Here is a 21,479-nt window from a genome sequence, read left to right as displayed (position 1 = left end):
TCAGTTTCGACTGTGTATAAACACTATCAATAAAGAGCACAAGGACCACTTTCCTTCAATCAACGCTACAAGGTTTAAACTACATTTCCCATAACGCCACGCGGCTGAACAACGGCAACTATAGTGGAAGTGGAAAAAGGAATACTTCGTAATATAAAACCCGGACAAACTAATCCACATAGCTCTAAAACGTAAACAGCAACACCACTTGAGCCATAACATGTGTACATTCTTATAGTTTAACACAAAAAAGCTCTTCCTCGTAAGGATGTGCGGCGAACTAACCTAGCCAGCAATGCTACCATAGCAACACCGAATAACTTGGTAAATACCAACGGTAAAATCTCCTAAATTGTACATTTTATCACTTTTATACGCTTTTACTACGATACTTATGGATATTACTCATGGTCTCTTATTATAAACACTTTATGGGCGAGTGTACAGGAGCATTTTACAACACGTACCTGTCGTACCAGTCGTACCTGTCGGACACAGACTGAGGAGACCTGAGGAGACCTGCTAAGACCACACCATACAGGGAAACAGGGGATGCATGTTCAAATGTAGCCCTTCTGTTTTAATGAAAACAAATACTGTTTATGTTCTAAACATTTAAAATAGCTTCCCAAACTCTAACAGGGTAGTTTCTAATTTCTTACGAGTAAAATCAATTATACAATGAAATATCATAACGATCTGCTTCCCCTTTCTGTCCATCATGGAATAATCCTCTTTGGCGGGCTTCGTCACTTGACCCCATGACCCCGTGTATGCCATTTCAATGACCACAAAAACTTTATTTTTTTAATAAACTTAAAGTTTGATGGAATAACCATTTTCTCCCTCCTACATAACCAATGTTAGGTTATGGCTTCCATGTAACATGAAGGGACTACATGTAACCAATAGAGCTTCCATGTTCCACCTGGCTACCCTAGTTTAGTAGCCAGGTGGAAGTCAGGGTTTTTGTCTCCAATTGAGAGACCATGCATAATAGCTCTCTGGCTGGACTGTATGTTTAAAAAAAATATGTCAGACATGCAGCTAAGATGACCTACTTGTACATTGTAAAACAAAATGTGTTAGACATAAAGCACACAAATGCAGTTCTTCTGTAAATATTGGGAGATGAAAAACGCTGACTTAAACCTGGCTGCTAAGCTCAGACGGTTTGATGTGTCAAAGGCCATTTATAGACTCATAACGTGAAGTTGAGCAACAGTTCATCATTCAGACCATGGGGCTCAAACGTGTTTAACGTGTATATAAATGTAATAAATAAATGTAATAAATGTGTATATCCACAACGTGTGACCACCCTTTTCACTGAATCTGAAAGAGGAAATGTCATGGTTTTTGTCATTAAAACAGACAGCTACAGGGTTGTCGCGATTTATTTGAATTTTTTTCGAATGCTTTAAAGTCGTATTTCAACACATGAATTGCGCATACCAACAAACGGACATTTGTGTAAAAACCAAAAGATTATGTCAGAAGTGGGATTCGAACCCACGCCTCCAGAGGAGACTGCGACCTGAACGCAGCGCCTTAGACCGCTCGGCCATCCTGACTGTAGGGCGCTTAACAGATTGAACACAATTAGAACAGATAGAGTAATAATAGTCCCTGAGAATTAATATGCCTTGTAGAGGTACAATACCACAGCAATTAAACGTACTAAAGCCGGTCATTCATTCGATCCAATGTTTTATTGATTTGGTTCACTAGAGGCAGCTGTCCGACCACTTTAACAGCACGCAGGACTGACGCCATTGACATTCATTGAGAGTGTGTGTGCAGAATTATGTGTGATCGTCTATAATCAGTTATATAATCACTTGAAAAAGAGACCGTGGTATCAAGGCATCAATAATGATTGAATATAAAGCTGAGAAACGGTTACCAGAACCAAACGCTAGTAAATCGGAAAAGAAAATGCCTATGAAACGTAGATGTCTAATATATAGCATATATTAGCTAAAGTGGCCCGGGCCACTTTACTGCATCTAGTGGCGCCATCTAGTGGCTTTATAATACAACTGCATCTAGTGGCTCTATCTAGTGGATTTAAAATACAACTGCATTGCATTATACCAAAAATCCCGAAGGAAAAAGTATGTCGCCAAGTCGTGTAATGCAAAGCAGTTGTATTGTAAAGCCACTAGATGGCGCCACTACATGCAGTTGTATTGTAAAGGCACTAGGAGCCACTAGATGCAGTTGTATTGTAAAGCCACTAGATGGCGCCACTAGACGGCGCTGCCCGGCCACTTTTATTAACGGCCTGTTTGCGAGGTGTGCTGGGATCACGCATGCGTAGTAGGAAGCAGAGCAGGAACCCTCCTACTGGAGACGTATTGAAATCAATCCAGGGTTCTGAGGAATATTATGATAGGTAAATATGGCTTCAAATACAACTTTTGTACATTAATACTTCAAATTAAGCATCTAGTGCCATGAGTTGTGCCATGTGTAAGAGTTTTGTAATATTGATTCACGATGGGTAATTGAGACATTTGATGTTTGCAGATGCGCATCTTGTGTTGCGAGCTGTGTTAGCGTCTTGCGAGCTGCATCCAGTTCACTGCTTAACCACGGAGTTGGTGTTGTAAAGACATCTGAAACATGAGTTAACATGAGTTAGCATGAGTTAACATGAGTTAACATGAGTTAGCATGAGTTAGCATGAGTTAACATGAGTTAGCATGCGTTAACATGAGTTTGCATGCGTTAGCATGAGTTCACATCATACATTAAGTATTTGCATAATGCATCAGTTAGAAGAAGGTATTGCTTCATGTTTTGGTGTGGTAATAACATGGTGTTCCTCATTTGTCCCTAGTGCTAACGGGATGGGAACGGTGCTGTCCGCCTGTAGTTGTACGTGGATAGTTTTGTAAGTATTCTTTTGTTTTTTATATCAACATGTATTATTTTCCTTTTGTTTCAAATGGTATTCTGTGAATGTAGTTGTACAAGTTAGTCAGTCTAACAGTGAATGTGATTTGTTTGTGTTTCTGTTATTATTTTAGAGAAGCAAACCACTGCCATATCTTGTGCATTCGATTGCAACAGTTTACTGTTGGCTTTTCCATAAGAACAGATCTTATACACTTTTCTATAAAACATATAGTAATTGTATATAGCAAATATCTGTAATTGTACCAGGTAATTGTGCAGTTGATTAAATATTAAATCCACCTTCAGGGACAGCTTCAGAATAAACAACCCCAAAGATATTTCTGTGTCTTGTGTTGGTTTATGTTCGCTAGGCTACTAAATTGGATTTTTCAGCTTGAAACAGAAGTACAGTAAATTCACGGAACTCAATCTGACTCTATAACCAGGTCCAGGTCCAGGTCCAGGTGCCGGGGAGCCCAGGGTCCTTCGGTGATGTCACCAGCATTAGGGATTCTATCAACGAATCAGGCGGTGGTGCTCGAAATGAAGGCAGGTATTTTCACCACAATTACTTAAGGGAATTGAATGCACACTATTTATGAGCGAAATGAAAACTACAGCTACTGTAACTCCATGTTTAGATAGTGTCCATTGTGTGCAGGTCTGGTTATAAACACAGGATCTTCAGTGAGAACTTAAGAAAGAAAGGGGACTGCAGATAACTTCCCCGTTTTGACTTCCTTCAGTCCCACAATCTTAGTTAACAGATGACAGTCACAGGCAGCGGTTTATTCTGATCTAGGCAATTTAACGCCAATTTTTGGCATTTGTCTAATCCTTCTGGAGTGAGATCCTCGGCATGTTCAATTTCATATTTGAGGTGGCTTTTGTACACCTGTCCTAATGTGTCTGCAATGTAGGAATTGTACTTTTTCTGTTGTGCATCCTGAGCCCAGTGCAGAGCGGATACAAAATCCATCTCATTCAGGTAGAAATGTCTTGCCAAAGCTTGTGGCACTGTCGCGTTTATAACATCTAGTTATTACATCTAGTTATTACATCTAGCGTGGCAGCTGAGACTGTGCTATGACCAGGTCTAAAGCCAGATTGGTGCACATTTAGAATAGGAAGATAAAAAGGTTCTTAGTTGGGAGTTGACCAGGGACTCTAATACTGGAAAGGCGAGATATTGGCGGTAGTTCACTAGGTTGGACGGGTCACCACGTTTATGGAGAGGGAGCACATGGTCTGCCTTCCAAACCTTGGGGACAGCAGCTGAGATAAGTCAGGCTAATAACAGATGGATTAGAGTCATAGAACGCTGCTAAAGCTAGGGTCGCTACGCTAGTCCATTCACAGTGTTCTCACACTTCACTGTCTTGAGGCCTTCTGAGGATATGACTCTTCCATGGCTTCACAGCTAGCATGCCTCTTCTTACACCAGTTGCTCACAGGGCATGCTCTAGCCTCTCGAGCCTTCTCTAGTGTTCTATCTTTTGTTCCAATATTTCTGGTTTTTGTTAGTCTCTAGTGTTTCCTTTGTACCCTGTGGATAATTCAGTAAAGCGGCCTGGTTGCCTTTCAACTGCATTCCCTCGCCTGGTCTCCTCTCTGCTCTCCTGGGTCCGACACCACACGTCCTCACACAGAGTCAACCCGCTTAGCAATGGGCCTGTGCCAATGTAGGCCTGTGCTAATGTAGGCCTGTGCTAATGTAGGCCTGTGCCAATGTAGGCCTGTGCCCATGTAGGCCTGTGCCCATGTAGGCCTGTGCTAATGTAGGCCTGTGCTAATGTAGGCCTGTGCTAATGTAGGCCTGTGCCCATGTAGGCCTGTGCCCATGTAGGCCTGTGCCCATGTAGGCCTGTGCCAATGTAGGCCTGTGCTAATGTAGGCCTGTGCTAATGTAGGCCTGTGCCAATGTAGGCCTGTGCCAATGTAGGCCTGTGCCCATGTAGGCCTGTGCCCATGTAGGCCTGTGCTAATGTAGGCCTGTGCTAATGTAGGCCTGTGCTAATGTAGGCCTGTGCCCATGTAGGCCTGTGCCCATGTAGGCCTGTGCCAATGTAGGCCTGTGCCAATGTAGGCCTGTGCTAATGTAGGCCTGTGCCAATGCTAAGGTAGTTACAGTTGGATAACATACATACATGGTAGAAAAACTTGCAGGAAATCAATGCAACTGTTGGCATTTAATGTTTGTCATCAACACAACACAAAGCCTCCATGGTGATGCATTAGATAGTTTCCAGTGCTTGAAGTAGGAGTAAAAAATGCTAGAAGTGGTTTACGCTGATACTCTATGAGAGATGCTGGAACTCGAATTAGAGGTGCCAGTACCAAAAACATTCTTATCAACTATGTGATATTTTTCGCGTTTACTTTAATATGAGTGACTTTAATATGAGTGACTTTACACATTGAAACAGTGAATTCCAATCCTTATGTCAGGTTGATTGTTGCTCTACCTGTCTCCCGGTGAAAAAGACTCTGTACAAGGTCCCGGTTTCTAGCCTTCCTCTAAGGGATAAACAACTCTTAGTCTGTAGGTCACCTACCTAAAAGGACGCTAAAAGAGGTATTTTAGGCTAGAGTCGATTAGATTCACTCCGCTGTTAACTGTCCCTGTCCTATAGTCTAGCCCTGCTTCCTCTTTCCACACTATGCAAACATAAATAACCTACTAAAGACTTGCATAATATAAAAAGCCCCTATAGTTAACGACATCTCTAATCTTAACGAGTGCAAGTTGTTGTGGTCGCGGATGAGTTATTTATCGGTAAGTATACTTTTACCCAAAGGAGATAACAGATATTCTACCAGATGGTAGATATCTCTGGGGCTAGAATAACCATTCAGACCCTATAATGCGCTGTAAGTCTAATATATTACGTAGCAAGGAGGGTATATATTCTTAGGTGACTAAAAAATAATTAAATTTAGAAAAACTGTTGCTTTAATTGCAGGTTAGATCTTTATTTATGCTTAAAGCGTTACAGCATAGCAAAAATGGATTACAGACTAAAACAATTAATTACAAACAATTTAACAATTAAAATAGTTAAAAATGTAAAAAATAGAGAAGAATAAAATCCTACCACTTTCCCTACTCTGTCTGATCTTACTTGAATATGAATTTGTAGAGGACCCAGTAGTGTCCCGTCGAACGGAACCAGGAATCAGCCACGGCTGTGTTAAGGGGTTGGCAAACCCCTTCCAAGTGAAGCAAGGATTTCTTCCCCGAGCGTAAAAATGAAAAAAGTGTAAAAAAAGGTCTTTGTCACAGCCTCAAACACCCAAGGGCAATGCCTAGTTTCAGAGTACGGTCGGGGTGCTCCTTCCTTAACAGCAACCAGGCTGCGAGACCTTGCATCAGGAATTAATCAGAGTGAGCTCCGGCACTGGACAACCTCGCGGGCTGGACTCCACTCCATTCCAGGGTGGCTTCCAGTTTAGCGCTGGGATTCTAGGTACTTTTTATGCGGGGTTTTCCATTAGACTGGTCCGAGTTCGACTGAGGACACTGTGCTCTGAGTAAGTTCACTTGAGGACTCTCTGCAGAACTCTTCTGCAGAATTCTCTGCAGGCCTCACAGGAAACCGGTTGCTAAGCTACGTGACTCAGCTGAGTAGCTCAAACTAAATTGCTTTTAAGGAAGTGCTCTGTCCCTCAACTCACAGTGTTAAAACAACAGAATAAAACAGTAAAACAATAACAATCAATCAAATCAATAAATCAAAAACAATAAATCAATCTATACTTCATATTGTTACTCTTACTCATTCTTATCATTTCCATACTTGGTTATAGATACAGTAGTACATCTTTTTGTGGTTGTGCTTCGCCAACTTCACTTCGTAGGCCTTACACAACATTCTCCTTTTATGCAGTAATAAAACTCTGTATTATCAAAATAAACTTCAGTAATATAGTAATATAGTCATACATCAGTAATCATCCCTGAGTAAGATTTCACAATCAATCATTGGTATTCTTGTATACTTAGTACTTTCATTGGTTACATGTCGTCATTAGGATGAGGCCTATGCAGATATGCTGACGTGGGGTCATACACTCACACACTGGTTCCTCTGAAATGGTTATGCGGTTCCATATATTTGAATCAACTTATCATTCAGGGATCTAGGGGTGTCGAGTTGATGATCAGCTCCATCACCTCCTCTTCCAGTACTGGCATCTCCAGCTGTGGCAGGGTCATCTCATCGATGAGGTCAAGGAAGTCGACCCCGTCGGGCATCTCCACAGCCATTGGGTAGACTGCTCAGTAGCATCGCTCCCATTTCTGGAGTAAGGATTGGCATTCGAACGTCCTGTAGCATAGGTGGTTGCACAGGTGCAGGGTAAAGGTCGAAGATAGAATTTGACCAAGGAACATCCGCAGTCGCGGTGTGCCTCATCAGGTTTGGTAGGATCAGGTCAGCTGTAGCCACAGCTCGGGACGTTGGCTCTGGTATGGTTACCTCGGTTTGTGCGGGGGCCGCTTTGTCTATTATCACCCAGCCGGGTGGCAGCTTTGGTAGCCCACAGCAGACGAGACAGTCACATTCCTGGTGTGGAGTGGTGTCGGTTGAGGCCTCCTTTGGTGGCTCTGGTGGGTCACAGCAGATGACACATTCATCCTCCAGGTATGATGTCTCCTTTGGTGGTGGTGGCAGTGAGGTCATCCTCTTGGTGTGCGCCCCTCTGCCTCCTTTGGGTCGCTCTGGAACAATAATTCTCACCTTCTTCTTGGTAACGGTGAGCTCTCCATCACCCGCGGAGGTTTGAGTCGCCCGCGTAGCCACACTGCTACGCCTCTTGAAAATAGGTTTCGGTCGATAGCAGGTAGTCCTATTGGCAGTTGGAGTGTCGCTCGTAGCCTTTGGCGCCATCTCCTGGTCTTTAGATGTCCTTTCCTTTATTGTATAATATTGATCCCGCTGGGCCTGGGCTGGTATGGTGCTCAGGTCGGGGAAAGTCTGTATCAGTGACATACCCTCAACAACATGCGTGATAAAATGACGCATAGCCCATACCCATGTTCTCTCTAGTTTCATTATACTTTTATACATTATACTTATGGTGTTAGGGTCTTGTGACAAGAGTAGGCCTACTTTTGGGTCTCATTGTGATTCTGTCTACGTTCACACAATATAAACCTCCAATTCACTTTCCCTCCCTTCTCTTTTGTAGAATAAAGTTCCGCTCACTGGTCCTGCAGTGTACTGGTTTTTCTCTGGCATAAGGTGTCCAGTGTTCTACCATCATGAAGTGTCCATGTCCACCATTGATGTCCACTAATGGACGTTGTTATCTGCTATCATATGTACAGTTCAACACCTTTCCTTTGTCCCTTCCCTTCCATTTCACTTCTTGGTACGTGCCTGTATGCCTCTGCTTGGTGGCAGATGTTTACAGGTCATTTTCATATTTGATGTCATAAGCAACTGGTCCCTCCATGGTGAATCCAAGGTAAAAGGAGACTTCTTCCATGCTACATCCGCTCCGGAGTCCACCCAGGTAAACCGGGCGCACGGGGATCCTCAGATTGCCGCCGTAGTGGACGTAAATGTCCCCGTTTTCTGTTTTCCCTTTGACCCGCAGCAGCAGGTTTTGTACCTCACGCTCCTTCCATATCGCTCCACTCTGCCAGAGCTGACGTGGGTTGGCGGGTCGGTCTTTGGACGAGGCCGTTTTCTGTGAGGAGGGTCTCTCGTACAGGGCCTGATCAAGCCTCCCTTTGTGGATTATTCTCTTCAGTCCTCTGGAGTTCCCAAGGTAGAAATGTGCAGTGGAGCTCTTAGCTGGAAACATATAGGAGAAGCGACGGTGAAAGGATTTCTTTATCGATGTGATGTACGTGCCAATGTTTTTGAATGTTGTTGAGTTCTCAAGTATGTTGTCCCATCTTGGCCACAGCAGCAACATGGAGAGGTAGTACAGCTCTGTGCAGTTGGAATGAGTTCCCTCCTCTTGCAGCGCCTCGTTGAGAAGGGAGACCAGCTCCTCATACTTCTTCAGAAATGTAGAGCTTGGCTTTATGCAGTGAAGAGCAATGTTTGCCAGGATAACGTTCGTCCTGTCAGCCATGGGTTTCCTGGTTGAATTTTCAATTATGAACTGCCATTTCTTGAGAATGAGTTCCATTTGAGACGGATTCTTCTCATTCAAACACTGAAGGAGCCCAGCGAATGAATCTGCACGCTTTTCCTCCAAGTAGTGTCGTTGGTCCGCTATTTCCTGCTGCAAACTCAGTTTGGGTTTGTTGGCCTTTTCAGAGGCTCTCTCTTCTCCTGATGCACAGAAGATCTGCATGTACTTTTTGAAATGCTCTGACACCTTGCGCTTGTTCCTGTCCTCTGCTGTCTGCTCTATTGACCTTGGCTTGAGGTAAGTGAAGTAGTTCTCAAAGAAACTGAATATCTCCTTCAGCCTTGGCTTTAAAGAGACCAGACATTTCTCATGGTTGGTCAGAACAGCAATGAATTGATCATTTGTTATGTTACTTGTTTCATGGAAATCGCTCACTTGCAAGTGATTTTTCAGAAACTGCAGCATTTTGTCCTTCTGGTGTCTTAAACTTTTGTTGAAAAATGGTATTTCTTTGATGACATCGAAAAGGATCATTGTGACGTCCATTTCACCTATATAACCAGACGTGTTGTAGGTCGTTTTCTTCCTTCTGTTGCGTTGGTCGAGGGAATCCATCGACTCATCCTTCTTTGCAAGCTCTTGTGAATCACGGAATGCTTTTGTGGCATTGAACGCCAATTTTATGCATTTGTCTAATCCTTCTGGAGTGACCTCCTCGGCATGTTCAATTTCATATTTGAGGTGGCTTTTGTACACCTGTCCTAATGTGTCTGCAATGTAGGAATTGTACTTTTTCTGTTGTGCATCCTGAGCCCAGTGCAGAGCGGATACAAAATCCTTCTCATTCAGGTAGAAATGTCTTGCCAAAGCTTGTGGCACTGTCGCGTTTTTGTCAAATCTTTGTGTTGCTCTTATCAGGACTTCTTTGATTTGGCTGGTGCTCTCCTCCCTCTTTATGTCTTCAATCAAAGGAGAGAAGAGGGTGTCTTTGTCATCTCCAGATTCCTTACTGTGTCGTGTAATCAGCATACTTTGAATGTTTTGAACCAGGATGTCCTTACCCATGCACGATTTGTACAGCAAGTTACAGTGTAACATATTGGTTGTTATTTCGCCAAGTGGAAGCTTATACTTCCCGGTCAAGACTCGAAGGCAATTGTTTGCAATCATTTGGTGTAGAAACCGCACTGCCTGATATGTGCCATGCTCTTCAACAGTGAAGCGGATCAGCAGTGTGGAGTATGGATTCATTTTGTCCTCCAATGTTTCTTTCCCCCAAAGAGCATTCCGAATCCCCACAAATCCTTCACACAGGGACAAGGACATGGAGGAGCCATTCACGTATGTATTTAGCAAAGCTAAGAAGGAAAGCAGTTGTCCCTCTTTTGCCGAGGTGTCAAGGTCTTTCAGGGTGTTGCGCACCAGATTCTCAATGTATTCGTCACTGAAATTGTTTGTCATGATCATGAAGGCATAGAATGTCTCAGGTGTTTTGTGGTCAACCTTAAGCTCTTTTAATTTCACCTCAAAGAACCTCTGTTCTTTGGTGGAGAGTTTGTTGGTAATGAACACACTGTCAATTCTACAGTTTCTGGAGCTTTCTACAGGGAACTGGGATCGTTTACAGTTCAGTATGATCACCATCAGTTTGTTATGTCTCTTCTCGTGCGCTGCACTTAGTATGCATCGCTGTAGGTCTTCAACGTCCTCCCAGTTGTCCACCAAGAGGAGAACCGGAGTATAACTCGACAGCTCTTCTTTGCCACAGGTCAGTAGGTGTGTTACCTGGACTGCGATCTCACTGTTTTGTGCCACGTTGTTTTTCAAAACAGCGCATCTGAATTTGCGTCTCAAGCTCCACAGGACATGCATGGCTAGGGTTGTTCCACCACAGCCTGGAGGATGGAACAGATTGATCATCACACATGGAGATGTGTACCCTTCTGTAGGTGTTATTAGGTTGTAAAGATCTTCGTATTTGTCACGTTTGATGAACGGCAGACAGCTGGGCCTCTCTGACAAGTAGAAGTTCCACCAAGTCACCTGTCCACCTCTGTAAAAGTCCTCCTCTGTTCTTGTCTTGAAGTCCAGGTAAGTGTCCGTTGTTTCAATCTCTGTGTTCTCGCATTCATTTTCACTCAGGATATCAAGTACGGTCATCAGCTCCTCGTCTTTTTGCGTCAGGAGGACTGAACTAGAGCCAGAGGACGGTAGATATCGCCTAGAAGATCGTGTTTGAGGTTCTTTTATTTTCCGGATGGTGCAATCGATTTCAGTCAGGCTCAGGTCATAGATGCATTTACTGGTGATGTCCACCTTGCAGCGGGTATTGATCAGGTCTCTCCATTGACTGAAAACAGTCGGGTCTCTGCATATGCAGAGCATGTTATCTTCTCCTTCCAGTGTGCGATAAATCGCACAAAAGGTCTCAAGAATGGGACTTGAGATGTCAGTCACCCCTGAGTGAAGCATGAAGACCACAAGTAATCTGTCTTTCGACAACACATCTGAACTGCAGAGAAATGAAACCATGTCGCTGATTTCCCCAGCACGTTTTTTCAACCAGTCACTGGTAGAGAAAGGTCTGTCTGCTTCACTCTCTTCATTTGCTTGGCCATTGCAAAATACCCAGCTTGTCTGCTTAAACAAGTTCAGCTTTCCAATAAGAGTGGAGACACTTTCTTGGGCGTTGTACATTCGAGGATAGTGAAGGTTAGCTATGCGTTCTTTCCGGAAGAAACTGCAGGTCCCGTCCATGTCAGATTCTGGGTCAAACTCGAGCACTGCAAACAACTTCATCTCTTTCAAAAAACCCAAATGTTCTAGTTGACTTGAGGGGCACTTGTTTGTGACAACTATAACTTGCAATGAATTTTCAAGTGTGTCTCTCCCATGGGTTATCAGTTGTTTCAGCCTCTGGCCTTGATTGTGTTGGTTGGGTTGCTGACAGTCCCTTTCCTCTTTTGACTTAGGTGCTGATGTCCATGAAGAGCTTAGACTTGGAGCCAAATCTGATGTCACGCTCTCAGCAATCAGAGTTTCCTCATGCTCCCCTATCATGGTTTTACCTTTTGTGGTTCCTCTAAAACTCTCAGGAGACCCCTTGCTTCTCTCTGCACTCTCTGAGGACTTTCTCAATCTCACTACATGTCTTATGATTTGGACAGCAGGACCTAAAGTCACCCCTAATTCTATCAAGTCCTGTTTCTCAAAGCAAACCAGGCTAGCTCCCGACACATCCTCATCATAGAGCTTCTCTGCGACCCACTCAGGGACTTTGAGGCTGATTAGCCAGTCACGTACATGCTCTTTAGTCCAGTCATCGATTCTTGGTGGCAATTCAAGAGGATATCCTGCAGGCTGAGAAACCAAATGGAAGGATTATGTTATAAATTGAGAATATGAATTTGATGCATACATGATTTAAAACTATCCATCATTTATTTACACAATATCCTGTCAACAAAAATACGGTAATAAGTCACTATTATAAGACATAACTTAACACTTGTTTTACTCTTAAAGGTATTTAGGAGTCATATTAATCAATCAGTATATTTATACATATTGAGTATTTCATTTAATCAAGTCACTGATCTCTGCTTTAATGGACCTACAGTACTGTTTGTATTAAGTAAATGTTTTCCAAAGACCAAATAATTTTTTTGCAACAAAAATAAATCTACTTATTTATATATTTTAGATTTATAATGTACTACTGATACCTGTTTTCCATGTGCAGCACCAATGAACGGTTCCATTGATGTTTCTGACTTATTAGTCCTACACACAGAACATTGGAGACAAACATTACAGTGCACTCTCAAATGAAATCAGCTTTTAGTGCATCAAACCCGAGTAAAAATAAAGACTATTTGAATTCAAATACTTTGGCTGCGCTTGATTGAGCTTGTCTGGCACAATGGAACTAATGGAATTGGAAGTGCAAGCCCCACCCATCCGGCAATTAAGGCAGGCTCAATCAATCACTCATAGTAACTGAAAGTATAAGATGAACTTCTTGTTTTACTGTAGCTGGACATATTTTATTTTCAGACCCCTTCACCATCAAGGTTTTTCTGCCTCTTGCCAGGCGATTGTAAATAAGAAATTGTTCTTAATGACTTGCCTGGTTAAATAAAAAAAAAGAATGTACTGTAATTATGCCCCTAAACATGAGCATTAACAATCACCTCAGATTGGGATTTAACTCTCTCCCAAAATAGATGGGAAGGTCCATTGAATAGTCGCTCTTCATTGACAGATAGCTTTGTGTGGGTGATGCTGCTCTGCCATGGTCCCTCTCCCTGTGACAAACACAGAAGAGACAGTTTGTTCAACCCTCTTCCTCTAATGTAACTGAAACTTCCACATGTCAGTTAAAAATCAAACCTTTTGTCCCTTGTGTCTTGTTCTTGTTTGAAGTTGATTAACCTGTCCATTGAACTGTGACTCCTGGGAGACCCAGCGCTCTCTCCTTGTGCCTCCATATCTTTGTTTGAGCAGAGATGAGTTGGCCCTACAGTGTCTTCGTTCTCCGGCAGAACGGTACTTTGTAACCACCGGTGGACACGTTCTGTCTTTCCATCCTCTGTGTCCTCAGGCACGTCTGCGTATTCATTCATCCCTTCTGGAAATTAAGGCCCCTGACAAAAGAGAGACGGAAGTTAAACTGTTTCAGTTTCTATTTATATATCTATCCTGTACAGCAGTCAGTCTCCTTATCTTGATTCTCCCTGTAACCAAATTTCTCTGTTTGAAGAAAGCTTTGAACAGGAACAATTGAAGGTTTTCCTGTGCAGGCTCATTTGCATACTCAAGGACATTTGCATTGTGAAGTTTTGAACAGGAAACCTGTTCACTAGCGGAGGAGGAAGCAGGGAGGGAGAGGGAGAAGGAGGGGGAGAGGGAGACATTTACATTTACCTGCTAATCACTGCAGTGTGTTGGCCATTTGGCAATATGTGAATGATTTAAAACTTGCCTACTGCCTCTTTAAGATGTAATGCAGTATGTGTTTCTCACAAAATTTAAAATAAAACGTTTTTTTGTTTTTATTAAAAACCTGTATAGGGGTGTGTGGGCATGAGTGTGCCTTCTCTGGTCTCTGATCCATCTACAGAGGGCTGGTGTGGGAGGGGATTGGCATCAACACAGAGGTGTGCAACAAGGCACCAAATCACCAATTATTATTCCACACAGACGTTACTGAATAATATTGAGGAAGCACCGATGGCAAATAGTTTAGCAGCTGTATGCGTCACATGTGTGGTCCTCTGTGGCTCAGTGGGTAGAGCATGGCCCTAACAACGCTTAGGTTGTGGGTTTGATTCCTGCTGGGACCATATATACTGAAATGTATGCACTCACTGCAATGTGAGTCACTTTGGATGAAAGTGTCAGCTAAATGGCAGATATATACTCACCGGCCACTTTATTAGGTACACCTGTTCAACTGCTCGGTAACACAAATGTCTGATCAGCCAATCACATGGCAGCAACTCAATGCATTTAGGCATGTAGACATGGTCAAGACGACCTGCTGAAGTTCAAACCGAGCATCAGAATGGGGGAAGAAAGGTGATTTAAGTGACTTTGAACGTGGCATCTGAGTATTTCTGAAACTGCTGATCTACTGGGATTTTCACACACAACCATCTCTAGGGTTTACAGAGAATGGTCCGAAAAAGAGAAAATATCCAGTAAGCGGCAGTTCTCTGGGCGAAAATGCCTTGTTGATGCCAGAGGTCAGAGGAGAATGGCCAGACTGGTTCGAGATGATAGAAAGGCAACAGTAACTCAAATAACCACTCGTTACAACCAAGGTATGCAGAAGACCATCTCTGAATGCACAACATGTCAAACTCTGAAGCAGATGGGCTACAAAACCCAGTACTAGCAAGGTGTACCTAATAAAGTGGCCGGTGAGTGTATATTATTTTATGTTTGATACCATTCCTCATTCCACTCCATGCATGACAATGAGCTTGTCCTCCGATTTCTACCTCCACCAGCCTCCCCTGGTATGTATGTGTACCTTTATACTGTATGTATGTCAACACTGGATACAACAGAAAGCATATGCCCCCTTACTGTGCTTTCATTAGGCACGGTGTCTCTGGTGCCACCAGGGTGGGGGTTAATAGGCTCTGATGCCACCAGGGTGGGGGTTAATAGGCTCTGATGCCACCAGGGTGGGGGTTAATAGGCTCTGATGCCACCAGGGTGGGGGTTAATAGGCTCTGATGCCACCAGGGTGGGGGTTAATAGGCTCTGATGCCACCAGGGTGGGGGTTAATAGCAAATTGGTTATCGATTTCATGAGGATTCACCAATTAATTCATTGAATTTCAATTCATTTTGTGCAAATTCAAATTAACCCAAAATAGTAGATGTATCTAACATAACTCGTAAGGAATTTGTGATACGCCTTTCCAGTTCTCATGTCACATGATCAAGAGACGATAGCAGCATTGAAGAAAGACACACAGGTGTGCCAGCAGAAAGACACACAGGTGTGCCAGCAGAAAGACACACAGGTGTGCCAGGGAAAAGGTTTCTGCTCTCCTGTGGGTCATAAAAGGATACGAGACTGGAACGAATAACAAGCCACCGTCCCTCAATGACTCGGTGGAAGGTTTCATGTTACATAACAACAGCTTTTAATGTTGTAAATACTGTGTACCTTCATTTTGATCTGGTATATTTGTCCATGGCACTCCAAACATACTACAGCACATGTCTTAACATACAGCATGCTAAAATAGTGCTGTGTTCAGAACTGTCCATAGATAAACAGTCGTTGCCATACCTTCAAAACAATAGACAGTCATAGGTTGATCAGGTCTGTCTGCGTTCCAGAGATTAAGCAACCTATCCGACTGAAGCCACAACATGTCCAATTCGATTTTTATTCCATAACGACGGCATTTCACTGGATATTATTGGTAACTGACTTCATGCATTACTTTATCATCCAAAGTTCACTGTGTGTCTGGTTCATGGTTTATTCAAAATCATAGCATGTGAGAAGTAATCGGTACGAGTTCATGCCTTGGTTAACATGGCAGCTTGTATTACTAACAGCAGGAATGTGGTTCTTTAGAACATAACTGACGAGACAGGACTGAACAAGAATCTCAGAGAAACGTACCTTATCAGAATCCCATCATTAGTCCCTCAAAGTTCCAGCTGAAGCATTCAATGGCTGTGTATTACATCTGTGAGCAGATATTTGATATATTTAGCAAATATTCTCCTTAGCAGCTCACGGTTAGTGGATCATTAGCGTGTTCAAATGTATGGCAGGTGAGATCATATCTGTGATCGCCATGAAAGGGAATTAAAAGGCGGGGTGTGTGTGTGGGTGTGTGCGCGCCTTGGGAACCTGTTTTAGCTTGCGTAAGACTTCATTAAGCTGTTCATCATTGTGGAAGGTACAGGGGGGTAGTGTGGGTGAAGAGGTCTCTCGGGTTAGGGTTAGGGTTAGTACAGGGGGGTAGTGTGGGTGAAGAGGTCTCTAGGGTTAGGGTTAGTACAGGGGGATAGTGGGGATGAAGAGGTCTCTAGGGTTAGGGTTAGTACAGGGGGGTAGTGGGGGTGAAGAGGTCTCTAGGGTTAGGGTTAGTACAGGGGGGTAGTGGGGGTGAAGAGGTCTCTAGGGTTAGTACAGGGGGGTAGTGGGGATGAAGAGGTGGTTAGGGTTTGTACAGGGGGGTAGTGGGGGTGAAGAGGTCTCTAGGGTTAGGGTTAGTACAGGGGGGTAGTGGGGATGAAGAGGTCTCTAGGGTTAGAGTTAGTACAGGGGGGTAGTGGGGATGAAGAGGTCTCTAGGGTTGGGGTTAGGGTTTAGTACAGGGGGGTAGTGGGGGTGAAGAGGTTTCTAGGGTTAGGGTTAGTACAGGGGGGTAGTGGGGGTGAAGAGGTCTCTAGGGTTAGGGTTAGTACAGGGGGGTAGTGGGGGTGAAGAGGTCTTTAGGAGGGACAGTTAAGATGTAGCTTGAGGAGATGGGTGGGGTGGGGTTAAGGGCTGACCATTGCTTGCAAGTAGGGAGGGGCTGTTCCCTTTGCCGCCCGGTAGGTGAGCACCAGGGTCTTGAATCTGATGCGAGCTGCTACCGGGAGCCAGTGGAGGGTGTGAGGGGTGTGGAGGGTGTGGGGGAGGGGGAGGGTGCGGAGGGTGTGAGGGGTGTGGAGGAGGGGGAGGGTGTGAGGGGTGTGGAGGGTGTGGAGGGTATGGAGGGTGCGGAGGGTGTGAGGGGTGTGGAGGGTGTGGGGGAGGGGGAGGGTGTGGGGGAGGGTGCGGAGGGTGTGAGGGGTGTGGAGGGTGCGGAGGGTGTGAGGGGTGTGGAGGGTGTGGGGGAGGGTGTGAGGGGTGTGGGGGAGGGTGCGGAGGGTGTGAGGGGAGGGTGTGGAGGGTGTGAGGGGTGTGGGGGAGGGTGTGGAGGAGGGGGAGGGTGCGGAGGGTGTGAGGGGTGTGGGGGAGGGTGCGGAGGGTGTGAGGGGTGTGGAGGGTGTGGGGGAGGATGTGGAGGAGGGGGCTCATAAAAGTGTCTAGGATCTCTTGGAGGTCTTTGAATGTAAATAAATGAAAGACGCAGTTTTTGGTGATCAAATGTTTTTTTTTGTTTTTTATAGACCTTGACACGACGCAAATAAATCACATCCAAATCACATACAAACCCTTTATTTATTTCAACATTTATTTTGAAAAGGGAAAACAATTTGCATATCAAAGTCTCATGATTTGGGAGACAAACAATAGTTCGTGAATGTGACAAATTATAATCTCTGATGATTTCTTTTATTACTGGCTGCACACCAGGGTAAAAATAAATCTCACGTCTGTCAACTTTTCGATTGGAAATTAGAGAGAGTAACCTTTGCACAAACCCACACAATTGCGAGTTCGGACACATCAAAACGTCTGTGTCAGAAGTGGGATTCGAACCCACGCCTCCAGAGGAGACTGCGACCTGAACGCAGCGCCTTAGACCGCTCGGCCATCCTGACGGCGGATACGCTGCGGAGCAACATGACCACAGCATTAAAGACCTGACACTTTCCCGTCGTTTTAAAAACGCTGCTGCTGGTAACGCAACTCTCTGCTCCATGGTAGTTGGCTCAGAAACGGACGTGGGAAAGTAGAGTAAACAATCAAATATTCAAAGATCAAATATTTGTTTTAACGTTTTACAGTTTAATTTGGTTGAGAATTCATTAACGGCTTTATTGTGAATGTCTTATGATGAAATAAAGTCGGACTACCCCCTAGTGGCATAATTACGTATGACGACAGAGTAGGTTTTGGAAGGTACGTTTTTTTTATTACACAAGTTACATAGACAGATAGACAGGCAGACAGACAGACGACAAAAGACAGACAGACCGGACTTCGTCAGGGACTGAAACATGCGCATCTGTTTACATATATGATACTGTGTGTGTGTGTGTGTGTGTGTGTGTGTGTGTGTGTGTGTGTGTTTGAGTGTGTGTGTTTGAGTGTTTGAGAGAGAGAGAGAGATCTATGATTGTATTCAGACACATACAATATTATCAGTATTATCATACCTTATTTTACCAGGTAAATTGATTAACATTACTCCTGTGTAGCCTACAACACATGTTCACTGAAGGATTTGGATGGTTCGGACGACCTTACCCAATCATACATGACACAACATTATACAGCACAATATAACAGGTTACGCGGACATCTATAAATTGCTATACAGTTTATCAGATTGGTCATTTAAGGCAGGGAAACACTTGGCTCTTGTTGCTGCGGAGGAGGCTAGACCAACAGCAGTGAGCAGCAAAACAGAACGACAGGCTGTTCTCCCAGCGAAACGGGTTCTAAATCCACAAGCTGACTTTGTATTGCAAGCTTACATAAGACCAGACTCATTAAGCTGTTTGATCACGGTGAACAACACCTCGGGCTGGGACGACGCTGGCCGGCTGATCACCAGGCTTAAAGGGACGGTTCAGCCTGGGTCCATGTTGACGTGAAACATCATCTTACCCTGAGTGGTCGTGACAACGTGCCCTCCCGTTCTCCAGGAGAGGTTAACTGTTAGCCTGAGCTGACGTGACAACGCAGAGGGAACAGGAGAAGCTTCATGGGTGAGAAGATGTTTCATCTATAACATGAACATAGGCTGAACCATCCCTTTTAACAATGAATTCAGTGGACTGTGTGTGTGTGTGTGTGTGTGTGTGGTGTGTGGGTGGGTGGGTGTGTGTGTGTGTGGGTGGGTGTGTGTGGATAAGTGCTGGTTTTGCTCCACTACGAACGCTGGTTTCTACAAGGTGCAGGCGTCTTGAAAGGGTCAAATCTTTTTGCAGTCGCTGTGCTTTGTGTCATAGTCTTTCTCCGCCCCCAAACACCGCACCCCCTCCAACAGCATGGGCGTCCCATGGTGACGATCTGAGAGAGAGAGAGAGAGAGAGAGAGAGAGAGAGAGAGAGAGAGAGAGAGAGAGAGAGAGAGAGAGAGAGAGAGAGAGAGAGAGAGAGAGAGAGAGAGAGAGAGAGAGAGAGAGAGAGAGAGAGAGAGAGAGAGAGAAAACATTTTATCTCAGTTGTTTTGCTGAGTCAGAGGATCACATTGACTGTGTGTGGAGCAAGCTGTAGAGAGCGGTTAGTCCAGCAGAGGGCGCTGTCCATCCATTGACAGGCTGTCGACCTACTTGTAGTCGTTTTCTTATTGATTGGAATGATACAAAGTCACGACAAAGAGGACATGACTTATCTCCATTAACACACATTTACAGTGTATATGTCTATGCTTATGGATGTTTGCATACCTGTGCGTGTGTGCGTGTGTGTGTGCCATCACTCACCCATGACCCGGGCCTGCAGCCTGACCCGCAGACAGCGGTCCCTCCTGCCCCGGCTCACCAATGTCAGCTCCTCCTGCAGCACCCCCTCCTGGCGGGTGTTGTACTCACACGTCACTCTCACCCCACCTATAGGACGGGGGAGGGGGGGGGGGGGGGGGGGATGAGAAAGGTAAAAAAAAAAGAAGTAGGGTCGAGAGAGGGGTTTGTAGAAGGATTGAAAGAGGGGCAGAGAGATGGAGGGAGGGAGATGGAGGGAGGGAGATGGAGGGAGGGAGATGGAGGGAGAGAGAGTTTCAACAGGGTCAGGGAGTGACGTTGGAGACTAAGACAGAAGTCAACATCGGTGAGTCTTGTGTGGGAATCACTAGACATGTTTTTGACCTGAAATACCAGAATGTCATTGGCCACTGTTTGGTAGCCTGATCGTAAAACCAGGGCATTCTTACGAGAAGCCACTATAGATAGATAGATAGATAGATAGATAGATAGATAGATAGATAGATAGATAGATAGATAGATTGGTACTTTATTGATCCCCGAGGGGAAATTAAGGCGTTACAACAGCTCACATCACAAACAACAACAACAAAATAAAGTGACAATAAAATAATAGAATAAAATAGACATCTGAAGGCCCAGACCTGAGCTCAGATTCACTCCCTATGCTGAGGATACACAGATAAACATGTCTTCTCCTGGTCCCTCTCTGGATCGATGCAGGGCTGAAATGGGAGCTGTGGGATTGATCCAAGTCTTTGTTCCTCTATGCTGACGTGGGTCTGGTGGCAGTGATACCCTGTTTACAGTCTTGTCCTCCATGGCTAAGATGGAAAAGGGGAGGTGTGTGTCTGTGTCTGCCTGTGTGTGTGTGTGTGTGTGTCTGTGTCTGTGTCTGTGTCTGTGTCTGTGTGTGTGTGTGTCCAAGCAGTGTTACGGTACAAGGAGTATGATGAGTTTGAAATAAAGGAAGGAGTGTTTGGCATGTATAAGCTCACTGTTTTTCCATGTTTGGATTTTAGTATCGGGCTTCTCTTCATGATAAAGCTGATAAAGCTGCGTTCGTCTCAGTAAGGGACGTCTCAGTAAATGTCTCAGTAAGGGACGTCTCAGTAAGGGACGTCTCAGTAAATGTCTCAGTAAATGTCTCAGTAAGGGATGTCTCAGTAAATGTCTCAGTAAGGGACGTCTCAGTAAATGTCTCAGTAAGGGATGTCTCAGTAAATGTCTCAGTAAGGGATGTCTCAGTAAGGGATGTCTCAGTAAATGTCTCAGTAAGGGATGTCTCAGTAAGGGATGTCTCAGTAAATGTCTCAGTAAGGGATGTCTCAGTAAGGGATGTCTCAGTAAATGTCTCAGTAAGGGATGTCTCAGTAAATGTCTCAGTAAATGTCTCAGTAAGGGATGTCTCAGTAAGGGATGTCTCACATACCCTCGGGCGTTGGCGTGACGCGGGTGACTTTGAGGCAGGGTCTGGCGGGCGGACCTGATGAGGGGAGGGCACACACGTCTCTGCCTAAAGCAGGGACCTCTGGCAGGGTGAAGATGATCTCATAGCAGTGCAGACTCCTCAGGAAGCCCACCTTAACACACAACACTCAAGTCACATGATGTCAGGCCAGGGCTGACATATCATTTAAGAAA

The 21,479-nt window shown here is 44.5% G+C and overlaps 2 protein-coding genes across 2 annotated transcripts in view; both read right to left on the bottom strand.

Annotated features, from left to right (window-relative positions):
* Nucleotides 1–5,856: 5,856 nt before the first annotated feature.
* Nucleotides 5,857–16,277, bottom strand: LOC310821086 (sterile alpha motif domain-containing protein 9-like). Its single transcript, XM_083692957.1, has 5 exons — nt 16,148–16,277; nt 13,387–13,640; nt 13,188–13,301; nt 12,720–12,777; nt 5,857–12,354 (listed from the first exon to the last, which is right to left on the bottom strand). Exons 2-5 carry the CDS (start codon nt 13,617–13,619, stop codon nt 8,314–8,316), a joined length of 4,446 nt encoding a protein of 1,481 aa, XP_083549083.1. The 5' UTR covers nt 13,620–13,640; nt 16,148–16,277; the 3' UTR covers nt 5,857–8,313.
* A 2,031-nt stretch (nt 16,278–18,308) lies between these two features.
* adisspa (adipose secreted signaling protein a) overlaps nt 18,309–21,479 on the bottom strand; it is a 6,489-nt gene continuing 3,318 nt past the window's right edge. Inside the window, exons 4-6 of the mRNA XM_083692972.1 lie at nt 21,268–21,418; nt 19,839–19,964; nt 18,309–19,423 (exon numbers count right to left, since the gene is read on the bottom strand). Of these exons, the coding sequence (XP_083549098.1) occupies nt 19,326–19,423; nt 19,839–19,964; nt 21,268–21,418 (375 nt within the window). The 3' untranslated portion in view covers nt 18,309–19,325. The remainder of the gene's footprint in view (nt 19,424–19,838; nt 19,965–21,267; nt 21,419–21,479) is intronic.

Source organism: Argentina silus, assembly GCF_951799395.1.
Source record: "Argentina silus genome assembly, chromosome: 21".
Lineage (NCBI taxonomy): Eukaryota > Metazoa > Chordata > Actinopteri > Argentiniformes > Argentinidae > Argentina > Argentina silus.
Note: the sequence above shows the minus strand (reverse complement) of the source record. Positions and strands in the feature narration are given on the sequence as shown.